General features: G+C 46.6%; 1 protein-coding gene across 1 annotated transcript in view; it reads right to left on the reverse strand.

Annotated features, from left to right (window-relative positions):
* The window catches only part of engase (endo-beta-N-acetylglucosaminidase), a 179,454-nt gene extending 160,315 nt beyond the window's left edge, over positions 1-19,139 (reverse strand). The window contains exons 1-2 of the mRNA XM_056287749.1: positions 18,947-19,139; positions 18,739-18,818 (exon numbers count right to left, since the gene is read on the reverse strand). Coding sequence (XP_056143724.1) covers positions 18,739-18,818; positions 18,947-19,050 — 184 coding nt within the window. The 5' untranslated portion in view covers positions 19,051-19,139. The remainder of the gene's footprint in view (positions 1-18,738; positions 18,819-18,946) is intronic.
* Positions 19,140-23,772: the final 4,633 nt, after the last annotated feature.

Genomic DNA, 23,772 nt, shown 5'->3' on the forward strand with positions numbered 1-23,772 from the left:
AGGACCTTCTTGCTGTGATGCGACCGCGCTAACCACTGTGACACCGTGCCTCCCCAAAAAGAATCAGGTACTGGAATAAAACAGAAGAGTGAGCTGCTGCTAGCTGACAAGAGAGCAACGACTAGCTGGAGGTGGGAGGAAGAAAGTTAGCTTGGAGCTAGAGGGATTTTCAGAGTGGATTTACTCAATGTGGGACAAATGGAAGCAGAACAGAAAACAAGGATGCTTTGTGGTAAACTATAAGCAAACATACTTATCAAACAAGGAATTAGAAATAAACGCATCCCTCTAATAAAAGTCATTGTATGTACATGATTTCACAGACTGTCTATGAGAAAATAATAAGTTTTTCTGTAAGTGTGATGTACATGAGAAAAGAATGAATATATTCGGCCCTCGGGGTTAAAAAAAGCGTCATGGGTCCGAGACTGCAAACTTATCCATGAAGGATGAAACTACCTTGACAGACTCTGAAAGCAGGTTCAGCTTTATGGAGGAGTGGTCTAATGGTCTTTGGATTGAGACAGCAATTAAATTAGCCTCCTAAAATGAGCATATGAGATATCCATGTCGGCCTGTGGGGGAAATATAAACACCGGTGATAGTTACCTATGTGAACTCCTGAGGTAGCCAAAAAAAAAAAAAACGAGAAAACCCATCGCACTTCTGTGTCTTGTGCATGCAAGTGTGTACATCACAGCATGCACACATCAGTAATTACATGTGGGTTAGTTATATGGAATAGAGAGAGCATTGTCAAATGACTGATGTCGCAGAAGACAACATCAAAAATAAGCTAAGAAACACAGCGTTACTTCAGGGCAGAACCAACAGGGCACCTTTTGGCATCTGTACAAATACACACAGTGTTCAAAAGACTGCAATGTTAAACCTGCTTTCACAGCATTAGATGTCTAGTACTTTTTTTAACTGGCACCAACCACTTTTTTTCCTTGGATGGTTTGGCCCAATATATTAATATTAATGACATACAGTGATTACGTTTAGGGTTAAGGTTAGAAAGAAATCAAATTTCGGGTTAAGATTAAGTACTGGTCTTTTGGACTCTGTTAGTCATTGTTTAAGTTGAGACCTTTATTCTGTCGACAGACTTTTATTTTGAAGTACTTCCTTCACAACAATATCATCAAGCCGTAAGAAGGGAGCTGCTGGATAAGAGACTGAAGGACCGTCATGCAGGCATTGAGCAAGCCTCCACGACACCCTCCCTGATGTCCTCACTTCAGTGAGCCCACACATCTCTCACCATGGAAGAAGGAGGCACTAAAGTTCCAGAAGGATGTGTCACAGAAGAGGACATATTCATTACGTTCTCACTCCTCCAAATCATCAAGTATTTCCAAATGATCACTCGCCATCGCCAAAACACGAGCCAAGGCTGAGGCAGGTATCACCAAGATGGCCTACGCTCAGAGGGAGCGAACTTAAACTACAGAAGGCCCATCTGGAAGCTGACCTAGCAGTGGAAAAGGTCTGCATAGAAACCACCATAGAGGCTCTTCAAGTAGAAAAGGAAACGGATGCTGCACGGATTGAAGCAGAAATACTGGAGTCAAGTTTGATTGACCAAGACCATCAATCACGTAGCAGTAGAGCCTCTAATCATCTCTCACCTCAGACACGACTTCAGCGTATAGAACACTATGTACTAGACCAATCCAGCCTGAAGTCCAACCCATTCAGCTCATTTGACTCACGTTATCATGAGCTCCAAGTCACACATCATACCCAGTAGCCTGCTACATCCATCCCACTCTACAGACCCCTTCCCATGAAAATGGAGCCGCTCTGGCAAAATGATGGAGGAGCAGACAAGAGAAATCAACAACGACCCCTCAGTGATCCTAATAATTACCCCTAACACCTTCACCACCAATGACCTCGTCAGGTCTTGCACGGAGCCAGTTGGTGACCTCAGGGTTGACCAATTTCGATGACAAGCCAGAGAATTACTGCAAATGGAAGTCCACCTTCAATGGAGCCATCACAGGTCTGTGCCTGTCAGCGGGAGAGGAACTTGATCTTTTCATCAATGGCTTGGCAAGGAGTCTTCAGAACAGGCACGGAAACTCAAAGCAGTCAACATCAGGCACCCTCAGGTCAGATTGATGATGGTTTGGCAGAGACTGGAAGAATACTATGGCTCACCTGAGGCAATCGAAAGGGCTCTCTTCAATAAACTTGAAGACTTTTCGAAGGTGACGCACAAAGACCCGTACAAGCTCCATGACCTGGGTGACCTGCTCCTAGAAGTGGAAGCAGCAAAGAGGGATGGCTACTTACCCGGCCTGTCTTACCTGGACACCACCAGAGGAGTGGCTCCCATCGTCAACAAACTTCCATACAATCTTCAGGATAAATGGGCATCATTTGGATCCACCTACAAGCAACAAAACAATGTGGCCTTCCCTCCTTTCACTGTGTTTGCTGACTTTATCCGCAGGGAAGCCAGAGTAAAAACAGATCCCAGTTTCAACCTCCCACCATACCACGTGGCACCTGAAAGGAATGAGAGGTCAGACAGACAAGGGAAGACAGCTATATCAGTACACAAGACGCAAGTGTCTCCTACAGAGAAAACTGAAGATCAAAAGAAAGATATTGACCCTGGAAAACACTCTCCAATCCATGATAAACCCCACCCACTGCGGAAATGTAGAGGCTTCAGGGAGAAGACTCTAGAAGAGTGAAAACAGTTCCTCAAAGACCGTTACATATGCTTCCGGTGCTGCTCCTCCACAACCCACCTTGCTAGAGACTACAACATAGAAGTGGACTGCAAGAATGTGGCAGCGATCGTCACACCTCAGTAACCCACCCGGCCGGGTCTGGCTCCCTGGAAGTCCAAGTCGTCTCCTCCCGCTTCAGAGAACGGCGGGAAGGGAGAACAAGCGGACAACCAGGAAGTCACCTCCAACTGCACTGAAGTATGTGGAGAAGGAATGAGTCCTAGGGCATGTTCGAAGATCTGCCTAGTCAACGTTTATCCTGAAGGATGCCGGGGGGAGTCCAGAAGGATTTATGCCATCCTGGATGAGCAGAGTAACCGTTCCTTGGCAACACCAGAATTCTTCAGCATCTTCAAGGTAACGAGTAGTCCATCACCGTACACACTCAAAACATGTGCAGGACTCAAGGAGACACCCGACAGAGGGGCCTGGGGCTACATTGTGGAGTCAGCAGACGAGAAGGTCAGCTTCTCTCTCCCCACACTACTCGAATGCGATCAGGTCCCAAACAACCGGTCAGAAATCCCAACTCCCAATGCCGCTCGCCACCACAGGCACCTGAAACGGATTGCAGATGAGATCCCACCCCTGGTCCCGGACGCAGGGGTGGGATTTCATCTGGGGGATCTCATCTGTTGCTTGGCAGAGACATTCTGAGAGCGCACAAAGTCAGGAGCCAGATAAATGGTCCTCATGATGCCCCATTCGCCCAAAGACTGAATCTTGGATGGGTCGTCGTTGGCGATGTGTGCCTTGGAGGAGGACACAAGCCACCTCACGTCAGAACTTTCAAGACCTCCATTCTGGAAAGTGGACGCCCCAGCTTTCTCAGCCCAGCATCAGCCAGGTCCGGGAGAAAGAGACATTTGCCCACAGCTACCCGGTGTCAGCTGCCCTAGACGGCACACGGAAGACACTCGACGGAGAGAACCTGGGTCAGTCGGTCTTCCTTCACACAGCCAGCGACCACAAGCTTGCTCCTTCGATAGATGACCTGAGATATCGCCAAGATGAGTCTAAAAGCTGGGTCGCACCCCTACCCTTCCAGTCACCATGCAAACGACTGCCTAAAAACAGGGAGTATGCCCGAAGTCGTCTCAATTCTCTCCGCCGCACTCTACACAAGCAGCCACAGATGAAAGCCCACTACGTAGAGTTCATCGAGAAGATGCTTAACAACAAACATGCAGAGATCGCTCCACCCCTACAGGAGGGCCAGGAGTGTTGGTATCTCCCATCATTTGGAGTCTACCACCCAAAGAAGCCAGACCAAATCCGTGTGGTTTTCGACTCCAGCGCACCTTACGAAGGAGTCTCTCTCAACGATGTGCTCCTCAAGGGCCCCGATCTCAACAATAGCCTTTTGGGGGTGCTCATGAGATTTCGGAAGGAACCTGTCGCCGTCACTGCTGACATTCAGCACATGTTCCACTGTTTCATAGTACGTGAAGACCACAGGGACTTCCTCCGCTTCCTGTGGTTCCGCAATAACGACCCCAACAGCGACATTGTGGGCTACAGGACTACGGTTATATCCTCACATGATTTAATTTCGGCCCAGTCTATTTCTTTTAAGGCTGCCTCTAAATTTTCTTTTGAGTTTTTGGAATTATGTCATGATAGGATGCCTTAGATTAGTTTGATAAATTGCAGAACCGTGAGTTAGTAAATTTTCTTGTAAAGAATATTGCATTATGATCAGACAGACCAGTCAAGAGGTTGTGGGTCTTAATAATTCTTTCCGGTTTGTTTGAGAACAGCAAATCAATTCTTGTTTTAGACTAGTTAGTAATTCTAGTTGGCAGTTCTATAAACTGTGTAAGATTGAAATTATCTGTTAATGATTTAAGATTTTTTCTGTCTTTCTTTTCATCCCAATTTATACTGAAATCACCTATCAAAATTATCTCCTTTTTAGAATTACAAAAGTTAAGGAGAGTTTTAAGTTGGCTAAAAAAAAGTCTACCTTACTTGAGGGTTTTCGTTATATACAAATAAGTGCTTTTAACGTACAATAAAACCGCTCCTCCTTTCCCCTGGCCCCTATCCTTTCTAAAAACATTGTAGCCAGGCATTGTTATTGCAGCCTCAGGTGAGGAACTTGTTAGCCATGTTTCTGATAAACCTAAAAAATCAATGTTTGATTGGATTAGTAAGTGCTCTAATTGCTCTCGTTTCGGGATGATACTTCGAACATTTAAATGTCCACCAAGTAACCCTTTTGTTTTACTATATGGGTCCCAAATGAACTTGGCTTGATTTAACATCTGAAAACATTTTGTTGATCAATGTTTCTTCATTACCGGATTTCTAGTTTTAATAGTGGTTTTAATCAGTTGTTTGTGTGTGGCATTACAGTTTATACTTGAAGATGACAAAGTCTGACACTCACCACCAAGAGTCTCTGTGGCTTTTGTAGTAGCATGCATAGGAGATTGAATGATACCCAAATTATTATGTGTGTCCAATTGCTGAGACTTTGGCCTTCGGCGCAGACTCACAGGTGAGACCGTAGTTGTTTGGCTACAGCCCGGGAGTTCCGGGACGATGTAAACATCTAGCTGGTGGGCATAGTGCCGTCGGCGCGGACCCGCAGGTGAGACCACTGTTGTTTGGCTACAGTCTGGGAGTTCTGGGACGACGTAAACATCCAGCTGGTGAGCATAGTGCCGTTGGCGCGGACCCGCGGGTGAGACCGATGTTTGGCTGTCGTCCGGGCAGCCTAGGTCGGCACACGTAACCAGCTGCTCGGCATAAGGCCTTCGGCGCGGACCAGCTGGTGAGACCATTGTTTGGCTGCTGTCCAGACGTTCCGGGTCGATGTAAACAGTCAGCTGCTGGGCATAATGCCGTCGACGTGGACCCACTGGTGAGACCGCTGTTTAGCTGTTGTTCGTCCACTCCAGGTCGGTAGATGTAGCCAGCTGCTGGGCATAAAGCTGTCGGCGCGGACCCGCTGGTGAGACCACTGCTGCACTAGTATTTGCTAGGCCGCTGTTAATGCTAGGCTACACGGGCCAACCCAAAGACCACGGCACATCAGGAGAAAGCCATAAGAATGCCAGGGGAGGCGAGTAGTATACGATTGAACCAAACATGTTTTTTGGCAGGGATATATTGATGTTGTGACAGCTGTGGTAGCCAGATGAATTGCAGTGGCTGAAGTAGCAGTGATATGCGAGCTAGCTGTATGATAGTCAGGCTAGTTGTATTTAAGGCCTGCGGGCCAGGATTTAATTCCAAATCACCAGCTAGAATCAGCATACCTGCAAGATGTAAAAGTCCCAAAGAGGGGTCGGGTGTTGTTTGCTTGGATTTCGTTAAAGGCGTCCTAGCATGGCCATTGTCCATGAATTTTGTGAGCAGTCGAGGTGCTGGCTTCCTTTGTTTGGGTGGTTGACTTGGTCTTGGCTTACAGTGATAAGATGAGGACAAATCGAGCACAGAAAAAGATACAAGATTATAAAAGTGATTAAAATCCAGCTCTGTGGTACAGTCGAAGGTATTGTAACATGCATGGATAAGTAGACACGTTGGCCGCTGGCTGATGGGTCCGACCCGTTAGTCGAACGGTTAGCGATGTCTCCCGCAGTGTGGGAGATATGGGTTCGCGTCCCAACAGCGGCAGTTCCTGTGGTTGCCCCCCTAATTCGCTACGTTGGTGTCAGAAGTGGGATGGTGAGACCGTAAGGCCATCGGAAGCGTATGCGCCCAGAGGCGTGAAGGAGCTGATATGCATAAGAGCGGGGACGTGCTTCCCGAAGGAGGGGGGTAGTGTAACGTGCATGGGTAAGTAGACCCGCTGGCTGACGGGTCGGAGCCTTTAGTCGAGTGGTTAGCGATGTCTCCCGCAGATAAGGGTTCGCGTCCCGACTGCGGCAGTTCCTGTGGTTGCCCCCCGAATTCGCTACAGTATTTTGATGGCTTTAGGTGGTTTTTGGAGCGGACATACAGGACCTGCCCTGCTGCATGTCTGCTCAGCGGCAGCCATCCAAAATGGAGGCAATGCTCCTCCAGCCCACCTAATGCAACCTGAGATTGAACAATTTCGTCCCTTCTCCAAACCATGGGACAACGCTATACACTACTGGAGGTCGGACCTTCTGCCTAGCTGCACCTTATCACTGCAGTGCCCTTCTTGACTACCTAGGCACCACAGACTTACCTTTGAAAACAGACCTAAACAATCTCTGATGCCTTTTTTCCTTCTCACAGTGTTAAAAAATAATTCAATTTTTTCAACCTGGGTCTTATTTTCATAGTTTCTGCCATTGTGTATATTGTTTACAATACCATTTTACGCAACGGTTTCATTTTGGGGATTTTGGACATGGGACCACCACTGCACAGAGCTTTTAAAAGGCTCCTTACAAGGCAACTGAACATGAGCCTTAAACCTGGCCTTTAATCAACTATGACAAAAAGACAAAACAAAAACGAAAAAAAAACCTAGTGGCTCATTTAGACTCTATATATGATTTCCTATTATCTATGACTTCCCAGTTGCACTGGCCAGTGAGTTATAACTCATCTCTACTACCCAGAACCGTCCTATGTAGGCTGAGCCTAGTAAAGCCTTGTTGGACTCTACTGCGTTTCCACTGTATGCGGAATGAGCGGGGCTGGACTGGTAATATGGTAATGAGTAGCTCTCTCATCTTAGTGACATTCAGTTGTAGATAGTTGTCTGAGCACCACTGTGAGAAGTGGAAAATTAAATGTTGATAGGCTGCCACACAGTTGTTATGGCAGTATTATCTGAGTATACTAGGTATGTGATGATGGGTGAGAGGCTAATACAGACATTGGTGTGGAGGCTACACAGAAAAGTACTCAGTACACAACCTTTTGGCGGTTCAGTGTTGGTGATCATGGTGGAAGACGTTATAGAGCCCATTCTGACTGTTTGTGGTATGTTGCTGAGGAAGCTGTGTACCAAGTGGATGAGGAGTGGAGACACTGAGCTTCTGGAGTTTCCTGGTCATCTCATGATGCTAGATGATACTGAAGGTGGAACTGAAGTCAATGAAGAGGATTCTGATGAAGTTACCTGGTGTTGTAGGAGTTACCATGTGTTGGAGAAGGGAGTGAAGGAGGCATGCCACAGTGTCCTCAGTCCCCCATTTGGCCTTATAGGTGAACTAGCATAGGTCAAGCTGTGGTCTGATGGCTGGGAAGATGACATTCAGCACCAGCTTTTCCAGGCACTTCATGGTTATGGATGAGAGTGGAAATGGCCATAAGTCATTCAGTTCTGAATAAGGTGGCTTCTTGGGCACCGGTATGGTTGACATTTTCCAACAGGTTGTTACTGAGGCAATCCTGTAGGATTCCCAAAAGAGGGAATGAAGGACTGGGAAGAGCTCCTTTGTGCAGTTTCTAACCACCCTTGCCTGGATGCAGTCTGGCCCCGGCACCTTGCCTGGTTTGCCTCGGCTCTTTTGCCAGCAGACATCTTATACGGTGAAGGGTTCCTGCCGAGTTGGCTCTAGCACAGGTAGCGCTCTGAGTAGTTTGTCACACTTCACAGAAACATCCAGAGTATCAAAACAGCCATGTAATTGTAGAGATTTCCAGCGAAGGATGTAGGGTGGGTTGTGGTGGAATACCTCGTTTTTTTTAAACCAAACCTAATTGCACTTGCCCACTGGGGACCGGGGTTCGCGCCCCGTTCTCGTCAGATCCAACTATGGCCGGACTCGATGAAGCAGCAATAATTGGCAATGCTGTCTTCGGGAGGGGGGCGGAGTCGGCTTGTGTTCGTCACATGAATGCGTCTCTGGGTGTGTCGGAAAAAGCAGTGGTTCGGCCTGGATTCGCCGTGTCATGAAAGTGGTGAGGCGTCTCCTTCGAGACTGCCGGCCGGAGAGATGCAGCTGGCGAACGCATACAGTACGAGGGTGGGTGTTTGAACTAAAATAGGGATCGATTGGCCACTAAATTGGGAGAAAAAAGGGAAAAATCAGAAATAAATTTTAAAATAAAAAAACAAACCTGATTCTTGAATCACTGCCTGTGAGTGCTCTTACCTTTTTGGTAAGCTTGTTTAATGTTCATGCTATTGAATTCCTACTCCAGTTTCTCTTTATATTTTAATTTGGTCTTCATGATCTCAGTCCTCACTCAATGACTTACGATTTTTTTTATTTTTGGGCAGGGGATTTTCCCCCCTTTTTCTCCCCAATTGTACCCGGTCAATTACCCCACTCTTCCGAGCCATCCCGGTTGTTGCGCCACCCACTCTGCTGTTCCGGGGAGGGCTGCAGACTCCCACATGCATCCTCTGATACATGTGGCGTCGCCGGCTGCTTCTTCTATTTTCCCCAGTTCCCCCTCCTCCCTGAACAGGCGCCCCAACCAACCAGAGAAGGTGCTAGTGCAGCGACCAGGAAATATACGCACATCCGGCTTCCCACCCGCGGACACGGCCAATTGTGTCTGTAGCTGGAGGTAAGACGGGGATTCAAACCGGTGATCCCAGTGTTGGTAGGCAATGGAATGAACCGCTGCATTACACGGACGCACGACTTAAGATTTTGACTAAAACCCAGTCCTGCCATAGAAAGGCCCTCCGTTTTTCTCTTAAACTGTATTATATGGGGAGCAATCCAGGGTTTGGAGTTTGGATATTTTTTTAACAGTTTTAACTGGCATGGCAGTGGCGATACAAAACTTAATGTAATCTGTGATTATGGTGACCCCACTGTCTAAACTGCCAATGAAAATGTACCAGTCTGTGCGTGCTAGTAAAACCTGCAGTCTTGCAATGGTGTCCTCCGACCAATTACTGGCACTGCAGGTTTGAAGGTTTTAACATTTCAGCACCAGCTTGTAAAGTGAAAAAAGTGATGATGTTGTGATCGGCAAAACCAGGTGGTGGCTGAGCACGAGTGATGTATGCATCGGTAATGTTGCCATAACGCAAGTCAAAAAAAATATGCCCCCCGTTGAAATGTCCACATATAGCTTGAAAGATGGCAGAACACCATTGAGTCTGCAGCTGTTAAATCACCAACAATTATCAGTGGAGCATTTTAGCGAGCAAGACGTTAGGACTGTCAGCTCAGCTGCTGGTCTGGTGTTGGTGGAACATACAGAGCATCCGGAAGGTATTCACTTTTCCCACATTTTGTTATGTTACAGCCTTATTCCAAAATGGATTAAATTCCATTTTTTCTCATCAATCTACACACAATACCCCATAATGACAAAGTGAAAAAGGTTTTGTAGACATTTTTGCAAATTAATTTATTAAATTAAATTATTTTATTAAAAATAAAAAACTGAAATATTGCATGTACACAACAATTCACACCCTTTGCTATGACAAAATTGAGCTCAGGTTCATCCTGTTTCCACTGATCATCCTTGAGATGTTTCTACATCTTGATTGGAGTCCACCCATAGTAAATTCAATTGATGGACATGATTTGGAAAGGCACACACCTGTCTATATAAGGTACCTGTTATGTATCACGAATGAAGACCAGAGGCCAGTGTAGCGAACCCCAAAAGGACAGACAGACAACAGAGCACTGGCATAACCCGAAGGGCGATTTAATGCAGGGGAGAAAAACAAACAACACTGCCACAGGGGATAATAACAGGTGAGTCTCAGGTGGGCTTTGTTGAGACGATGTGCGCCTGGCTACCAAAGTCCGAATCCGTAGAATGAGGGGTTGTCCGAGGAAGGCAGTTGGCATGACACACAACGCTCCAACCCAAAATCCGCCCAGTTCACCAAGAGATGTGGGGATCATGCCGTTCCAACCATGGCGCTGTGGGGGCGTGTAAAACCAAAAAACGCATAGCTTCTACGTGATTACCCGAAAGAGTGAGAGTGACGGAAGCAGTGCTGTGCATGATCCTACCAAGTGAACGACCATCTAGGGCTTGGGCTGTGAGGGGTGTGTCTAGGGGGACGAGTGGAATGCCGGCCTGCCGGGCCAGCGAGATGTCCATCAAACACTCGTCTGCCCCCGAATCCAGGAGTGCACCAACAGAGAGTGAGTCGTTACCCCAGGTGAGAGTGACAGGAATTAGCTGGTTGTGCTCCTTCTTGCGCTGGGGCTGAGGAAGGGTCGTCAGCCTCCCTAGGACACCCCTCGCTAGTGAGCCGGGTCTTTTTGGTAGAGTCGGGCAGGCCTTGACGTAGAGGCCCGACCTCCTGCAGTAGAGGCAGAGGTGGTTACGCATCCTCTGCTCCCTAACCTCTAGCGAGAGCCGTAACCAACCCAACTGCATGGGCTCCTCCTCCGGCCGGGATCCAGAAGACACCCAGGGTTGCGAGGGGGAGTGTGAGGGTGGAGAGAGCCCACGGGACGCTGACCCAGGGGAGGCACCGGTAGAACGGATGGGGGTTGGTCTATGGGAGGCCCCAGTGTGTGGGGCGCATTCCTGGCGCCGCTCACGCAGCCGTTCGTCCATCAGGAGGGCGAGGGTTACGAGCTCGTTGAAGGAAGCAGGGCGGTCCCGAACGATGAGGTCTTTGATTGGCTCGCTCAGCCCCCTCCTGTACGCGCTCTTGAGTGCAGTGTCATCCCACCCACTGTCTGCCGTGAGTATCCTCACCTTCAAGGTATAGTCTGCCACCGACCTGGCTCCCTGCTGGATGGAATGGAGGTGGCTGGCAGCGTCCTGCCCATCAGCTGGGTGGTCGAACCCCAGACGGAACTCACGGCAGAAGGCACCATAGTCAGAGCAAGCAGTTCAGTATGGCCAACCGCCGCTATGGCCCAGCTGAGGGCTTTGCCGGTGAATAGGGGCATAACAAGGGCTACCTTGGTCTCTCCTGTCCTATACCTGGCTGGCTGATGTTTGAACAGGGGCTCACACTGACCAAGGAAACCCCTGCACAGCTCGAACTCCCCACTGAAGGCCTTGGGGCAGGGAAGGTTAGGCTCAAACCGGGGTTCCAGTGTGGGTTGACTCGGAGGAGGGGGAACGTCGGGACTAGGAACGGGGAATCCGGAGGCCGAGCTGGGGGCAGGGACCGGGTCCAGAGCAGGGTGGTCGCTGATCTTGGACACTGCCACAGTCAGAGCAGCGATCTGCGCAGAGAGTGAAGCAAGGGTGCTCGCCGAGGTATGCGAGTTAGCCTGGAGCCCGCTGATTTCTCCAGTGATCCGGGAGAAGGCAGTGCTAAGCTCAGAATGGAGTTGGGTGAGTTGAGTGCTGTGGTCCTTTACCACTACCTCGAGAGCTATAGGGTTCTGGGGCTTAGGGGCTATAGCTCCCTGAGCGACCGCCTGCCCCTCGGGTTTGCTTTGGCTCATTCTGGCTTCGACGTTCTGTTACGTATCACGAATCAAGACCAGAGGCCAGTGTAGCGAAACCCAAAAGGACAGACAGACAATAGAGCACCGGGATAACCCGAAGGGCAATTTAATGCAGGGGAGAAAAACAAACAACACTGCCACAGGGGATAATAACAGATGAGTCTCAGGTGGGGGTTGTTGAGACGATGTGCGCCTGGCTTCCAAAGTCCGAATCCGCAGAGTGAGGGGTTGTCCGAGGAAGTCCGGGTCCGAGATCCAGGAAGTCAAGTCCAAGTAGGAGGAGTCCAGGTAGAGAGACACGGAGGGAGATTGTTGGAGAGGTCCAGGGGAAAACGTGAAGGTCGCTGGGGGTGAGGAGACGCAGGGAGCCGTGGAAGTCACGGAGGGAGAGTCCACAGGGTTCAGTACGTCGAAGCACGGAGAGACGTTCTGGGGGGCTTCTTGTAGAGGGCTGCCTGATTGCCGCAGGTGTGCCTGATAGATGATGGCAAACACCTGGTGCAGCACAGCGCTCATCTCCTCAGAGTGCGAGCCGTCCAAGCTGGGGGAGTGGCTTGAACGTGCCGGGGAGGCAGCTCGGGACGGTGTAACCACAACAGTCCCACTGTTGACAGTGCATGTCAGAGCAGAAACCAAGCCATCAAGTCAAAGCAATTGTCTCTGGACCTCCGAGACAGGATTGTATCGAGGCACAGATTTGGAGAAGGGTACAAAAAAATTTCTAAAGCTTTGAAGGTCCTGAAGAGCACAGTGGTCTCCATCATTCATAAATGGAAGAAGTTTGGACTCTTCCTAGAGCTGGCCGCCCAGCCAAACTGAGCAATCAGGGGAGAAGGGCCTTGGTCAGGGATGTGACCAAGAACCCGATGGTCACTCTGACAGAGCTCCAGCGTTCCTCTGTGGAGATGGGAGAACCTTCCAGAAGGACAACCATCTCTGCAGCACTCCACCAATCAGGCCTTTGTGGTAGAGTGGCCAGACAGAAGCCTCTGCTCAGTAAAAGGGACATGACAGCCCGCTTGGAGTTTGCCAGAAAGCACCTAAAGGACTCTCGGACCATGAGAAACAAGATTCTCTGGTCTGATGAAAGCAAGATTGAACTCTTTGGCCTGAATGCCAAACGTCACGTCTGGAGGAAACCAGACACCTCTCATCACCTTGCTAATACCATCCCTACAGTGAAGCATGGTGGTGGCAGCATCATGCTGTGGGGATGTTTTTCAGCGGCAGGAACTGGGAGACTAGTCAGGATCGAGAGAAAGATGAATGGAGCAAAGTACAGAGAGATCCTTGATGAAAACCTGCTCCAGAGCGCTCAGGACCTCAGACTGGGGCGAAGGTTTACCTTTCAACACGACAATGACCCTAAGCACACAGCCAAGACAACAAAGGAGTGGCTTCGGGACAAGTCTGTGAATGTCCTTGAGTGGCCCAGCCAGAGCCTAGACTTGAACCCCATTGAACATCTCTGGAAAGACCCGAAAATAGCTGTGCAGCGACGCTCCCCATCTAACCTTACAGAGCTCGAGAGGATCTGCAGAGAAGAATGAGAGAAATACCCCAAATATAGGTATGCCAAGCTTGTAGCTTCATACCCAAGAAGACTTGAGGCTGTAATCGCTGCCAAGGGTGCCTCAACCAAGTACTGAGTAAAGGGTGTGAATACTTACTATGTACAAGCAATATTTCAGTTTTTTATTTTTAATAAATTTGAAAAAACATTTCTACAAAACCCTTTTCGCTTTGTCATTATGGGGTAGTGTATGTAGATTGATGAGAAAAAAATGAATTTAATCCATTTTGGAATAAAGCTGTAACATAACAAAATGTGGGGAAAGTGAAGGGGTGTGAATACTTTCCGGATGCACTGTATACACAACTGACAACTACAGTGGGAAATTCTAATGGGAGGTGAAAGGATAAGATCAACAATCCCAGATCAGGGGTGCATACCCAACTTTGGTATGGTAGACTGGTAGACTACCTGTTGTTAACATAAACGTAAACTCCTCCACCTCTTTCCTTACCAGACTCGTTCCGTCTGCCCTTAAGATTGTGAAGCTGTACTCTACCATGAAGGCCTGATTGGTGGAGTGCTGCAGAGATGGTTGTCCTGGAAGGTTCTCCCATCTCCACAGAGGAACGCTGGAGCTCTGTCAGAGTGACCATCGGGTTCTTGGTCACCTCCCTGACCAAGGCCCTTCTCCCCCGATTGCTCAGTTTGGCTGGGCGGCCAGCTCTAGGAAGAGTCCTGGTGGATCCAAACTTCTTCCATTTATGAATGATGGAGACTGTGCTCTTCGGGACCTTCAAAGCTGCAGAAATTTTTTTGTACCCTTCCCCAGATCTGTGACTCGATACAATCCTGTCTCAGAGATCCACAGACAATTGCTTTGACTTCATGGCTTGGTTTCTGCTCTGACATGCACTGTCAACAGTGGGACCTTATATAGACAGGTGTGTGCCTTTCCAAATCATGTCCAATCAATTGAATTTACTACAGGTGGACTCCAATCAAGATGTAGAAACATCTCAAGGATGATCAGTGGAAACAGGATGAACCTGAGCTCAATTTTGAGTGTCATAACAAAGGGTGTGAATACTTATGTTCATCTAATATTTCAGTTTTTTATTTTTAATAAATTTGCAAAAATTTCTACAAAACCTTTTTCACTTTGTCATTATGGGGTATTGTGTGTAGACTGATGAGAAAAAAAGGAATTTAATCCATTTTGGAATAAGGCAGTAACATAACAAAATGTGGGGAAAGTGAAGGGGTGTGAATACTTTCCGGATGCACTGTAGTATATGACAAACCTTGAACATTTTTATCCCCTCTTACCTAAATAATCATTCTCTTCTGCACTAGTACAGTGTTAAATGCTGCATGAAGAAAGGTGTGACTGACCAATGACAAGTCTATTTCCTCTATTTTTTTAGGAAAGAGAATATAGTCAGGAAAGAGCAACCAGGAACTCCTGCATTTCCTCTGGGAGTCAGAAGCAGTGAATCAGGAGTAGCTTAAAAAAAGAAGGAAAAAAACACTGCGGCTCTTCCCCAGCAGAGGGAAAATCCTTTTCAGCAGCTGAGAGAAGATGAGCCTGCAGCCAGGTGAGCAAGGCCTCTAGTGACTTTTTCAGTCTCAAGACTGAAGAAGTCACTGATTCAACTTTCTGTGAATCCTTACCTGGATTATTGAGCATGCATAAAGACATTTTAACGTGGGTGTGCAGACTTTTTATATCCACTGAATATAAAGCATAATGACCTGCAACAATTTGCCTACCGACAAAATCGATCCACTGATGACGCAATAGCCACTACACTCCATACCGCCCTCACCCACCTGGAGTAAAGGAACTCCTATGTGAGAATGCGGTTTGTAGACTACAGCTCAGCATTCAACACCATAGTCCCCTCCAGACTCTATACCAAGCTCATGGACTTAGGACTCCACCCCAGCCTGTGTAGCTGGATCCTGAACTTCCTGTCGAGCTGACGCCAGATGGTGAGGATGGGCTCCAACACCTCAACCCCTCTGACCCTCAACACAGGAGCCCCCCAGGGCTGCGTCCTGAGTCCCCTCCTCTAGTCCCTTTACACCCATGACTGTGTGGCAACTTGGTGATAAAGTTTGCTGATAACACAACGGTGATGGGCTGATTACCGACGATGACGAGACGGCATACAGGAGAGTGGTCAACAATCTAACAAAGTGGTGCCAGGAGAATAACCTCTCTCTCAACGTTGACAAAACCAAGGAGCTGATTGTGGACTACAGGAAGAGAGGGGGGAGGCTGGACCCCATAACTATCAACGGGACTGCTGTAGAGAGGGTCAAGAGCGTCAAGTTCCTCGGTGTCAACATTACTGAGGACCTCACCTGGGATGAACACACCAGCCATGTGGTGAAAAAGGCACAGCAATGCCTCTTTCACCTCAGGTGACTGAAGAAGTTTGGCATGGGGCCCAAGATTCTACGGGCCTTCTACAGAGGCACAATCGAGAGCATCCTCACTGGATGCATCACTGCCTGGCATGGGAACTGGACTGCCTACAACCACAAAACACCGCAGAGGGTTGTGCAGACGGCCCAGGACATCAGTGGATGCGAGCTTCCCTCCATCAAGGACATATTCAATAGACGTTGTGTCAGCAAAGTCTGTAGGATTATCAAAGACCCCAGCCACCCCAACTATGGACTGTTTCAGCTGCTACTGTCAGGCAAGCGGTACCACAGCCTCAAAGCCTGGACCAGTAGGCTCGGGAACAGCTTTTTCCACCAAGCAACCAGGCTTTTGAACAAAGAACATTAAAGGCACTAAGCCTGGCGCCGGACTGACTGGTACTGACCTATGGTCTTCAGCGGTTCAACAGTTTAAACACACACACACACACACACACACACACATAGCTTGGCATACACAAACACACACAAATATGCAAACAACTCCATACACATATGCAAATTTATTAAGGCTGGGCCCACACACACACACACACACGCACACAGACCCTTACATACACCACACACTATTTATTATTATTAGTGATTTTTTATTCTGTTTTGTTGTTGTTATTTTATTACTATTGTTGCTGCAGTGTTGAGGAGCCAAAACACAATAATTTTACTCTCTTGTACTTGTATAATGAGACATAACAAATAAAGACTCTTGAATCTTGAAATTTCTTGAATTTCCATGCACCTTGACAGTTTACACAAAGCAATTTAAAAATAATTAAAGGTGCATGCAACACACCAAATTTAATAGTTTAGTCCACTAAAGTTGGCTATATTGGTGTCCTCATCTGCCATAACGTTTTGTTTCAACTTAATATCATCTGGGACATGTCATTTGTATCTTTGTATCTTATTTCATATGTATCCTTTTCTTTGCAGATGATATTTCAGACATGTCAGTGTTTGACCTTTTCTTTTCTTCTCCTGGCCCTGGCTAATCTGCCAGCATGGCTGTATGGAACTATAGGAAGAGAACTATCAGTGCACTAATGTTTGTGTATATGCTACAGGGGAAAGAAAACTAAAAGAGAGCTAAAACAGGGTAAGTGGGGAAAGGTAACGTAGATGAGCACCAGCAACGGTTATGTTGCCAGTATTCACGTACATTACTCTGCTAGTTTTTATTGGCTTAACAATCAAGTAAGTTCATGTTATTTTATGGTGATAAGGACAAGCGATCCATCCATCCATTATCCAAACCACTTACACTGCTCTCGGGGAGACACCCTGGACAGGCCGACGGGCCATCACAGGGCTGACACACACACTACGGCCAATTCATCTGACCTACATGTCTTTGGACTGTGGGAGGGAACCGGAGAATCGGGAGGAAACTCATGCAGACACAGGGAGAACAGGCAAACTCCACACAAAGGACGACCCGGGATGACCCCCAAGGTTGGACTACCCCAGGGCCTGAACCCAGGACCTTCTTGTTGTGAGGCGACCGTGCTAACCACTGTGCCACCGTGCCATCCAAGAAAAGCAATGTTAACTTTTAAAGAACAAGTTACCTTTCTTCATTATTTATCATGATCAATGTGATCTCATCTGGTGAAAAATGGCCCTCCTCTTCCTTCCTGCTCTGTCTGATAATGATTTTCTGCTAAATTTTGCTCTTGATAAGCAGGTAAAGAACATTACTAAAAAAAAACTCAAAGAATTCCACCAAATCCACTTCCATGGCAAATCACAAAGAACATATACCTTGTTGAAAAGTTGGCTCATTTCTGCTGACATCGGCAACAATTGACAGTTAAGGAACAAACCCTGAATGAGATCATATTAAGGCCCACCCCAATGGTCCAGTTCTAAGAGGACCAGCACCAGGTGTCAAGAAAGGCTGAAATAATCTGTACCTGTGACTTTCATGGCACAGCACAGCCCAATAGTGGGGGAAAAGGGTGCAGGCTGATGAGTGCCACTATCTGCAAGTTGAACCGCAAAGTAGCTAATACGATAAACCACTGATAATACTGGACATTTAAGGTTACAACTGTTAACGAACACTTTTTTTCCTTTTTCCAACATGTCTGATGCTTGTGTACCATTGCCCCGTAAGATGCAGCTATAAAGCTGTTTCCAGTGGTGGTCCATCATCAAAAATCTCGACAATAAAGCCAGTGAATAAAAGGATACCAATACCAATATGAACGATGGCAATGGCACAAAACACAAAAATAAGACACGGGTTGTAAAAAAAAAAAACAGAGTTATCCTTTAACTCAATTCAACCCTTAATCTACATTAATTATAAGATTGTTCTGGGCATAATAAAAACCATGCATTTTTTTGCGATCCAGTTTTATTTCTACCACTGCCGTTTCCAACCCATGAGCTTATATTTACGTGTCAATGCTTATATTTACGTGTGATGCCAAAAATGGCTTGACCTAGTAATTTCTAATTGACCCCTTCTTGACTTCAACAAAGGACTTTTCTCATCCTAAAACAAAGCCATGAGTTTTGAAACGAATGACCCGACCAAACACTCAAGTTCAGTCGTTTTCTTTCCTATCATTTTCATATTCGGGATATCCCATCAAAGAGAACGCTTAACAACAAAGCCAGTAGAAGACTTTTTGCTTGTTTTCATATTCTGCTCTTGACCGTTTTGAAACTATCAATGAGGTGCACATTGCACTACAAAACTGCCATATCCTGGAATTTTGATCGAAGTCGCCCTAACCTGGAAGCAAAGAGGAGGCGTAGTTGATAACTTCATGGACTTTACTTGAATCCTTCGGTTCATCAAAACAAGACTCCAATCTGGTAAAAGAATAAATATGGAGTTGTAATTGGGGTTAAATTTGAGGAATAATAACATGATTAGAAAATTGTCAGGTAAAAACTTTTGTATTTTGGATTATCATCCGTTTACACGACAGTAACCCTACCTGTTTTTTTCAGTTTTGGCCAGTGTGCCCCCAGCAGCATTGTCTCCTTCCTCTTTCTGGTTCCCTTGTAGTGAGTTATTGTTTTGAAGCGTCGTTGATGCCATTTAAAATAATTAACTAGTCTCTCGGTGATCTTAACGTTTTCAACAACATTAAATGAGTGCGGCATCTGTTATTTAGCGTCTTCTTTTTCTTCTTCCTGTATGTTTCCGGTATACTAAGCGAAATATCGCGTATTACTGCCATCTGCTGTACAATTTCATGAACCTTTATATATATATATATATATATATATATATATATATATATATATATATATATATATATATATATATATATATATATATATATATATATATATATCGAGAATAATTTTCAGTCACAAATTACGCAGCTGAGGAATATTACTTTTCCAAAATCAAAGAACTTTTCACAGGTTGAGTAATTCACGTAGTCAAGTGCCTTGAAATTCAGAGATTTAGTATAATTTAACACAGCAGAAATAATGTTCAAAGCAAGAAACTATGGAGTAATATACAAAAATGTTTTCAGATAGAGAAGGGGAATTTTATTTGAGACGGAAATTAAACTTCAAGATGTGTTCGTACAACTTTGAAGAGCATGGAACTCAAACAAAGTACAAACATTACACAGTTCAAGAAGAAGTACAAATGACTGATTATAGAGACGACGAAGAGTTGTGTTAGCTGTGTAAGTTTTATTTATCGCTAAACATTTCTTATTACATGTTTTTCATTTTTCTTTCTATGCCGCATTGAGATCTGTTTGTTCTTGGTACATGACATTAGGATGTGTTTTTCTTTTTCTTTCTCTCATGTGTTTTTGATGTGTTTTTTTCTCTTATTGTTCATAGTTGTTGAGTTTTTATTTTGCAGCACTGTTAGAAGACTAGACTAATACTTTATGTCTATCTCTGCGCAGATGAAGTGGATTATTAAGCCGTTATAAAGAATCGTACTGACTACCGAACTTCTGCTGGAGGGAAAAATGCAGCCTCCGTTTATTCGGTAGTTTGGGGAGATGAAGAAAATGAACGGCGTCTCAGTGACGTAATCAATCCGCGCATGCAAGCGCAACACCGCCCACTTGAGGACAAACAAAGTCGTAAACAAAATAATAGTACACAATAACACATAGTCATACAAATACGCTGGTGTCATATCTCAACACTCCCACTTATGAATCATGAGCTTACTGTATACCTTTTCTTATTCATAGAACAAAAATAAAAATAAAACTTGGTATAACCCATACCACTCACATTTCACACACCAAACATTGCCTTAGCAAATGTCTTCAGTTTTACCTTGGATGCGGGCTTCGTCATTACATCCGCAACCATTTCGTCTGTAGGGCAATACACCAATGAAATCCTTTCCTTTGACTCCTTGGAGTACACACAATGGTCTGATTGGTTTTGTGTAAAACCATCACCTGTCAAACACTCGTGTAACAGTAAGTTCCAATTGCGGCCAGACTGCTTGAGGCCGTAGATTGACTTCTCTAGTTTACACACTAGTTTTTCTCCCTTCTCAATATAACCCTCAGGTTGTTCTATGTATATGTCATAGTCTATGGGGGCATGAAGATAGGCCGTCTTTACATCCATCTGGTGTAAAATCAAGTCATATTGAGCCGCCTTCTGTAGAAGCACTCAAACACTTGTTAGGTTGGCTGTTGGCGAAAATGTCTCCCCATAATCCACCCCAGCTCTCTGGCTATATCACTTTGCTACAAATCTAGCCTTGTACTTGTCGTGTCCGTCTATATCTGTCTTTATCGAATACACCCACCTTCCTCCCACTGTTTTCTTGCCCTCTGGCTATTTCGTAAGGGTGAATGTTTTGTTGTCTCTTAGAGACTCCATTTCCTCGTCCATTGCCCTGGACCACTTTTCTGATTCTGGCAATTCCATGGCCTCTTTAAAGGTCAGAGGGACACCGCACACTGCCCTGTATGCATAATCTATAGTAGTGAGTGAGCTGTCATCACTGTCGCCCTGACTATAGTCAATCAGGTATCTCGGAGGGTTGCGTTCCCTTTGGGGGTACCTCCCACTGGCTGAGGCTTGTGACGTCACCCTTGGGTGCTCCTCGTCATCATCCTCGGGTGTTGACTGTGTACCGTCAGTCTGTACATTTTTCTGTACTCTAGGCTGAGTTGCAGCTGTCTCAACAGACTTTCTCTCTCTTACCCAGTCTTCTGGGTGCAGACCTGGTGTCTGAGTCTCATTTTCACTAGTTGCCTTGTGTACAAATTTAACTAGTCTGTGTTTCTGTACTTTCTCTTGGTCAGGGTAGTAGACTAGGTAGGCCGGGCTGTTCTTGTCGTGTCCTACAAAATGCCCCCTCTCACATCTACAATCTAACTTTCCCTTGTCCTGCTGGTAAGCACAGCATTCTGTCCCGAACTTTTGCATTCTAGCCATGTTGCACTTTTTTCCTGCCGTGTATGGCGTAGTGCCTGTGTGCTTGTTGAAGCATCTGTTTCTGGTGTGGGCTGCCTCCTGTACAGCATAATGCCAGAGGCTCTTTGGTAGACCACTATCTATTAGCATACACCTTGCCATCTCGAATAGTGTGCGTCCTTCTCTCTCTGCAACGCCATTTTGATGGGGAGAGTATGGGCAGGATGTCTCACGTCTTATTTTGTTCCGTCTCAACAGGGTTTGAAACTCCTTGCCTGTAAACTCAGTTCCATTATCTGACCTTATGCATTTCACTGTCCCATAGGGAGCTACATCTGCCAGAAATTTCTTGGTCGCTTGCACTGTGTCACTCTTTGTTTTTAAGAAATAAACACACACAGCCCCTGTGCACACATCTGTAAATGATTGCATGTACCTGAAACCATTAATGGACTCGTTTGCCACAGGACCGGCTAAATCAGTGTTTACCAACTCCAGTGGTGTCTTGGCTTTGTCTGCAGATTTCCTGTTCCTGTTTTGGGTAAACTTCCCTTCTATGCATACTGCACACTCTTTGTCAGGTTTACACACTTTACCCTTTATATGCACACCATCAGTGATATCATGTAGCTTTATGATATCGTCATAGTTGCAGTGGCCCATTATCTCATGCCAAGTTTCTATATCATGGCTCACATGGCACTTTTCAACAACACATTCAGTTTGCAAATAGTACATTTTCCCCTGTACAAAAATGTCAAACCTGGTACCATCCGGTGACATCAGGGCATCTCTGCCCTCTTCGAAGAACACACTGGCTCCGTGTGCTGTCGCAGACTTCACAGAGAAGAGCTCTTGGGGGTACGATGGAATATATAGTGCGTTCCGCAGTGTCACTCTACACCGTCGCCCCTCACTGTCGAGCAGACATACCGTAGCATCTCCCCTGCCCTGCACCACACCAAAGGTGCGCTTACCGTCCGCCAGCTCCATGCAGTGTTTCTCTGGCTCGAACGAGCTGTCAAAGCTCTTGAACTTCTTCTTATCATTGACTATGTGGGAAGAAGCCCAACAGTCCACAATCAATCCTGGTTTGAACTGTTGCTGTCGTCCTGGTCCTGCTGAGCTGGTCTCTCCAGCCTGCACTCTGAAGATGTAGTTCTCTTCTTCCGCAGCATTCCCCGGTCCCTGACCTCGACCTGCTCCGTGAACACCGCCGCCGCCGCCACCTTGCTCGCGTGCACATCTGGCTCCATCAGCGCGGTCCTTCTTCTTGCACACTTTGTCCGTGTGACCCTTGATCCGGCAGAAGCTGCACCACATGCTGCGCAGTCCGATTTCCGATGGCCTTTGTCACCGCATCGCCAGCACACCGTTTGATCATCTTCTCCCTCACAGCGTTTCACTGGCTTTTTCTTAGGCGCTGCGTGGGCCTTCATCACCCTCTCGGACGTCTCGTCCGATTCTGTAGCATTAGCTACATCTTCTGCCGCCTCAAAATTTCTAAATTTGGCCTTAAGTTGTCCCAATGTCAACTCACTGTTGCCATGTGTCACCATTAGAGTGAATGGCTTATATCTCTCGGGTAACCCCCTCATCACCATGGCCATCATTAGTCTCTCACTCGGTGCTTCTCCCGCCCCTTTGAGAGCCGTAATGATTTGTTCAGCTCGGATAATGTATTCGGTGATCGTCTCATTATCAGCTTTCTTTAGCCCAGTCAATGTTACATACAGAGTGACAATCCGGGGTCTGCCCTTACCAATGTAATGTTCCCGCAACACCCGTAGACTCTCTCTACCGTTGTTCTTCGTTTCTCTGAAGATCAGTCCCAAGCTTGTGTTGTCCAATAAAGGCGCCAATGCGCAGTAGGCGTCCGCGTTCCGCTCCTCGTCTAGGGCCTGCTCTTCCGCTGTCAAAGGTCCCGCGGGCTCGGTAAGAATGGTGGTTTTCAGCCCCACACCATGCATGCAACAGAGCATTCGCTCTTCCCACAGTTCATACTCATCGGCCTGTCCGTTGAATGTGGGCCACCTGCTCTTCTTTCGCTCCATCTCCCTAGGTAGCGTTAGCTTAGCTTAGCGTTCCGTTAGCTTCCCGATAGCCTCTCTCGATGCTAACTAGCTTCACACTTGCTAACTTGCTACTCCGTGCTAACCTGTGCGCATCCCGCCATCCGAGGTTATCACACTTCGTGTACTTCTTTTATCAAACTACTAAATAATCCAACGTTATCTGGGCCCATAACCTGTTAGAAGACTAGACTAATACTTTATGTCTATCTCTGCGCAGATGAAGTGGATTATTAAGCCGTTATAAAGAATCGTACTGACTACCGAACTTCTGCTGGAGGGAAAAATGCAGCCTCCGTTTATTCGGTAGTTTGGGGAGATGAAGA

The sequence above is a fragment of the Lampris incognitus genome, chromosome 10, assembly GCF_029633865.1.
Source record: "Lampris incognitus isolate fLamInc1 chromosome 10, fLamInc1.hap2, whole genome shotgun sequence".
Taxonomy (NCBI): Eukaryota; Metazoa; Chordata; class Actinopteri; order Lampriformes; family Lampridae; genus Lampris; species Lampris incognitus.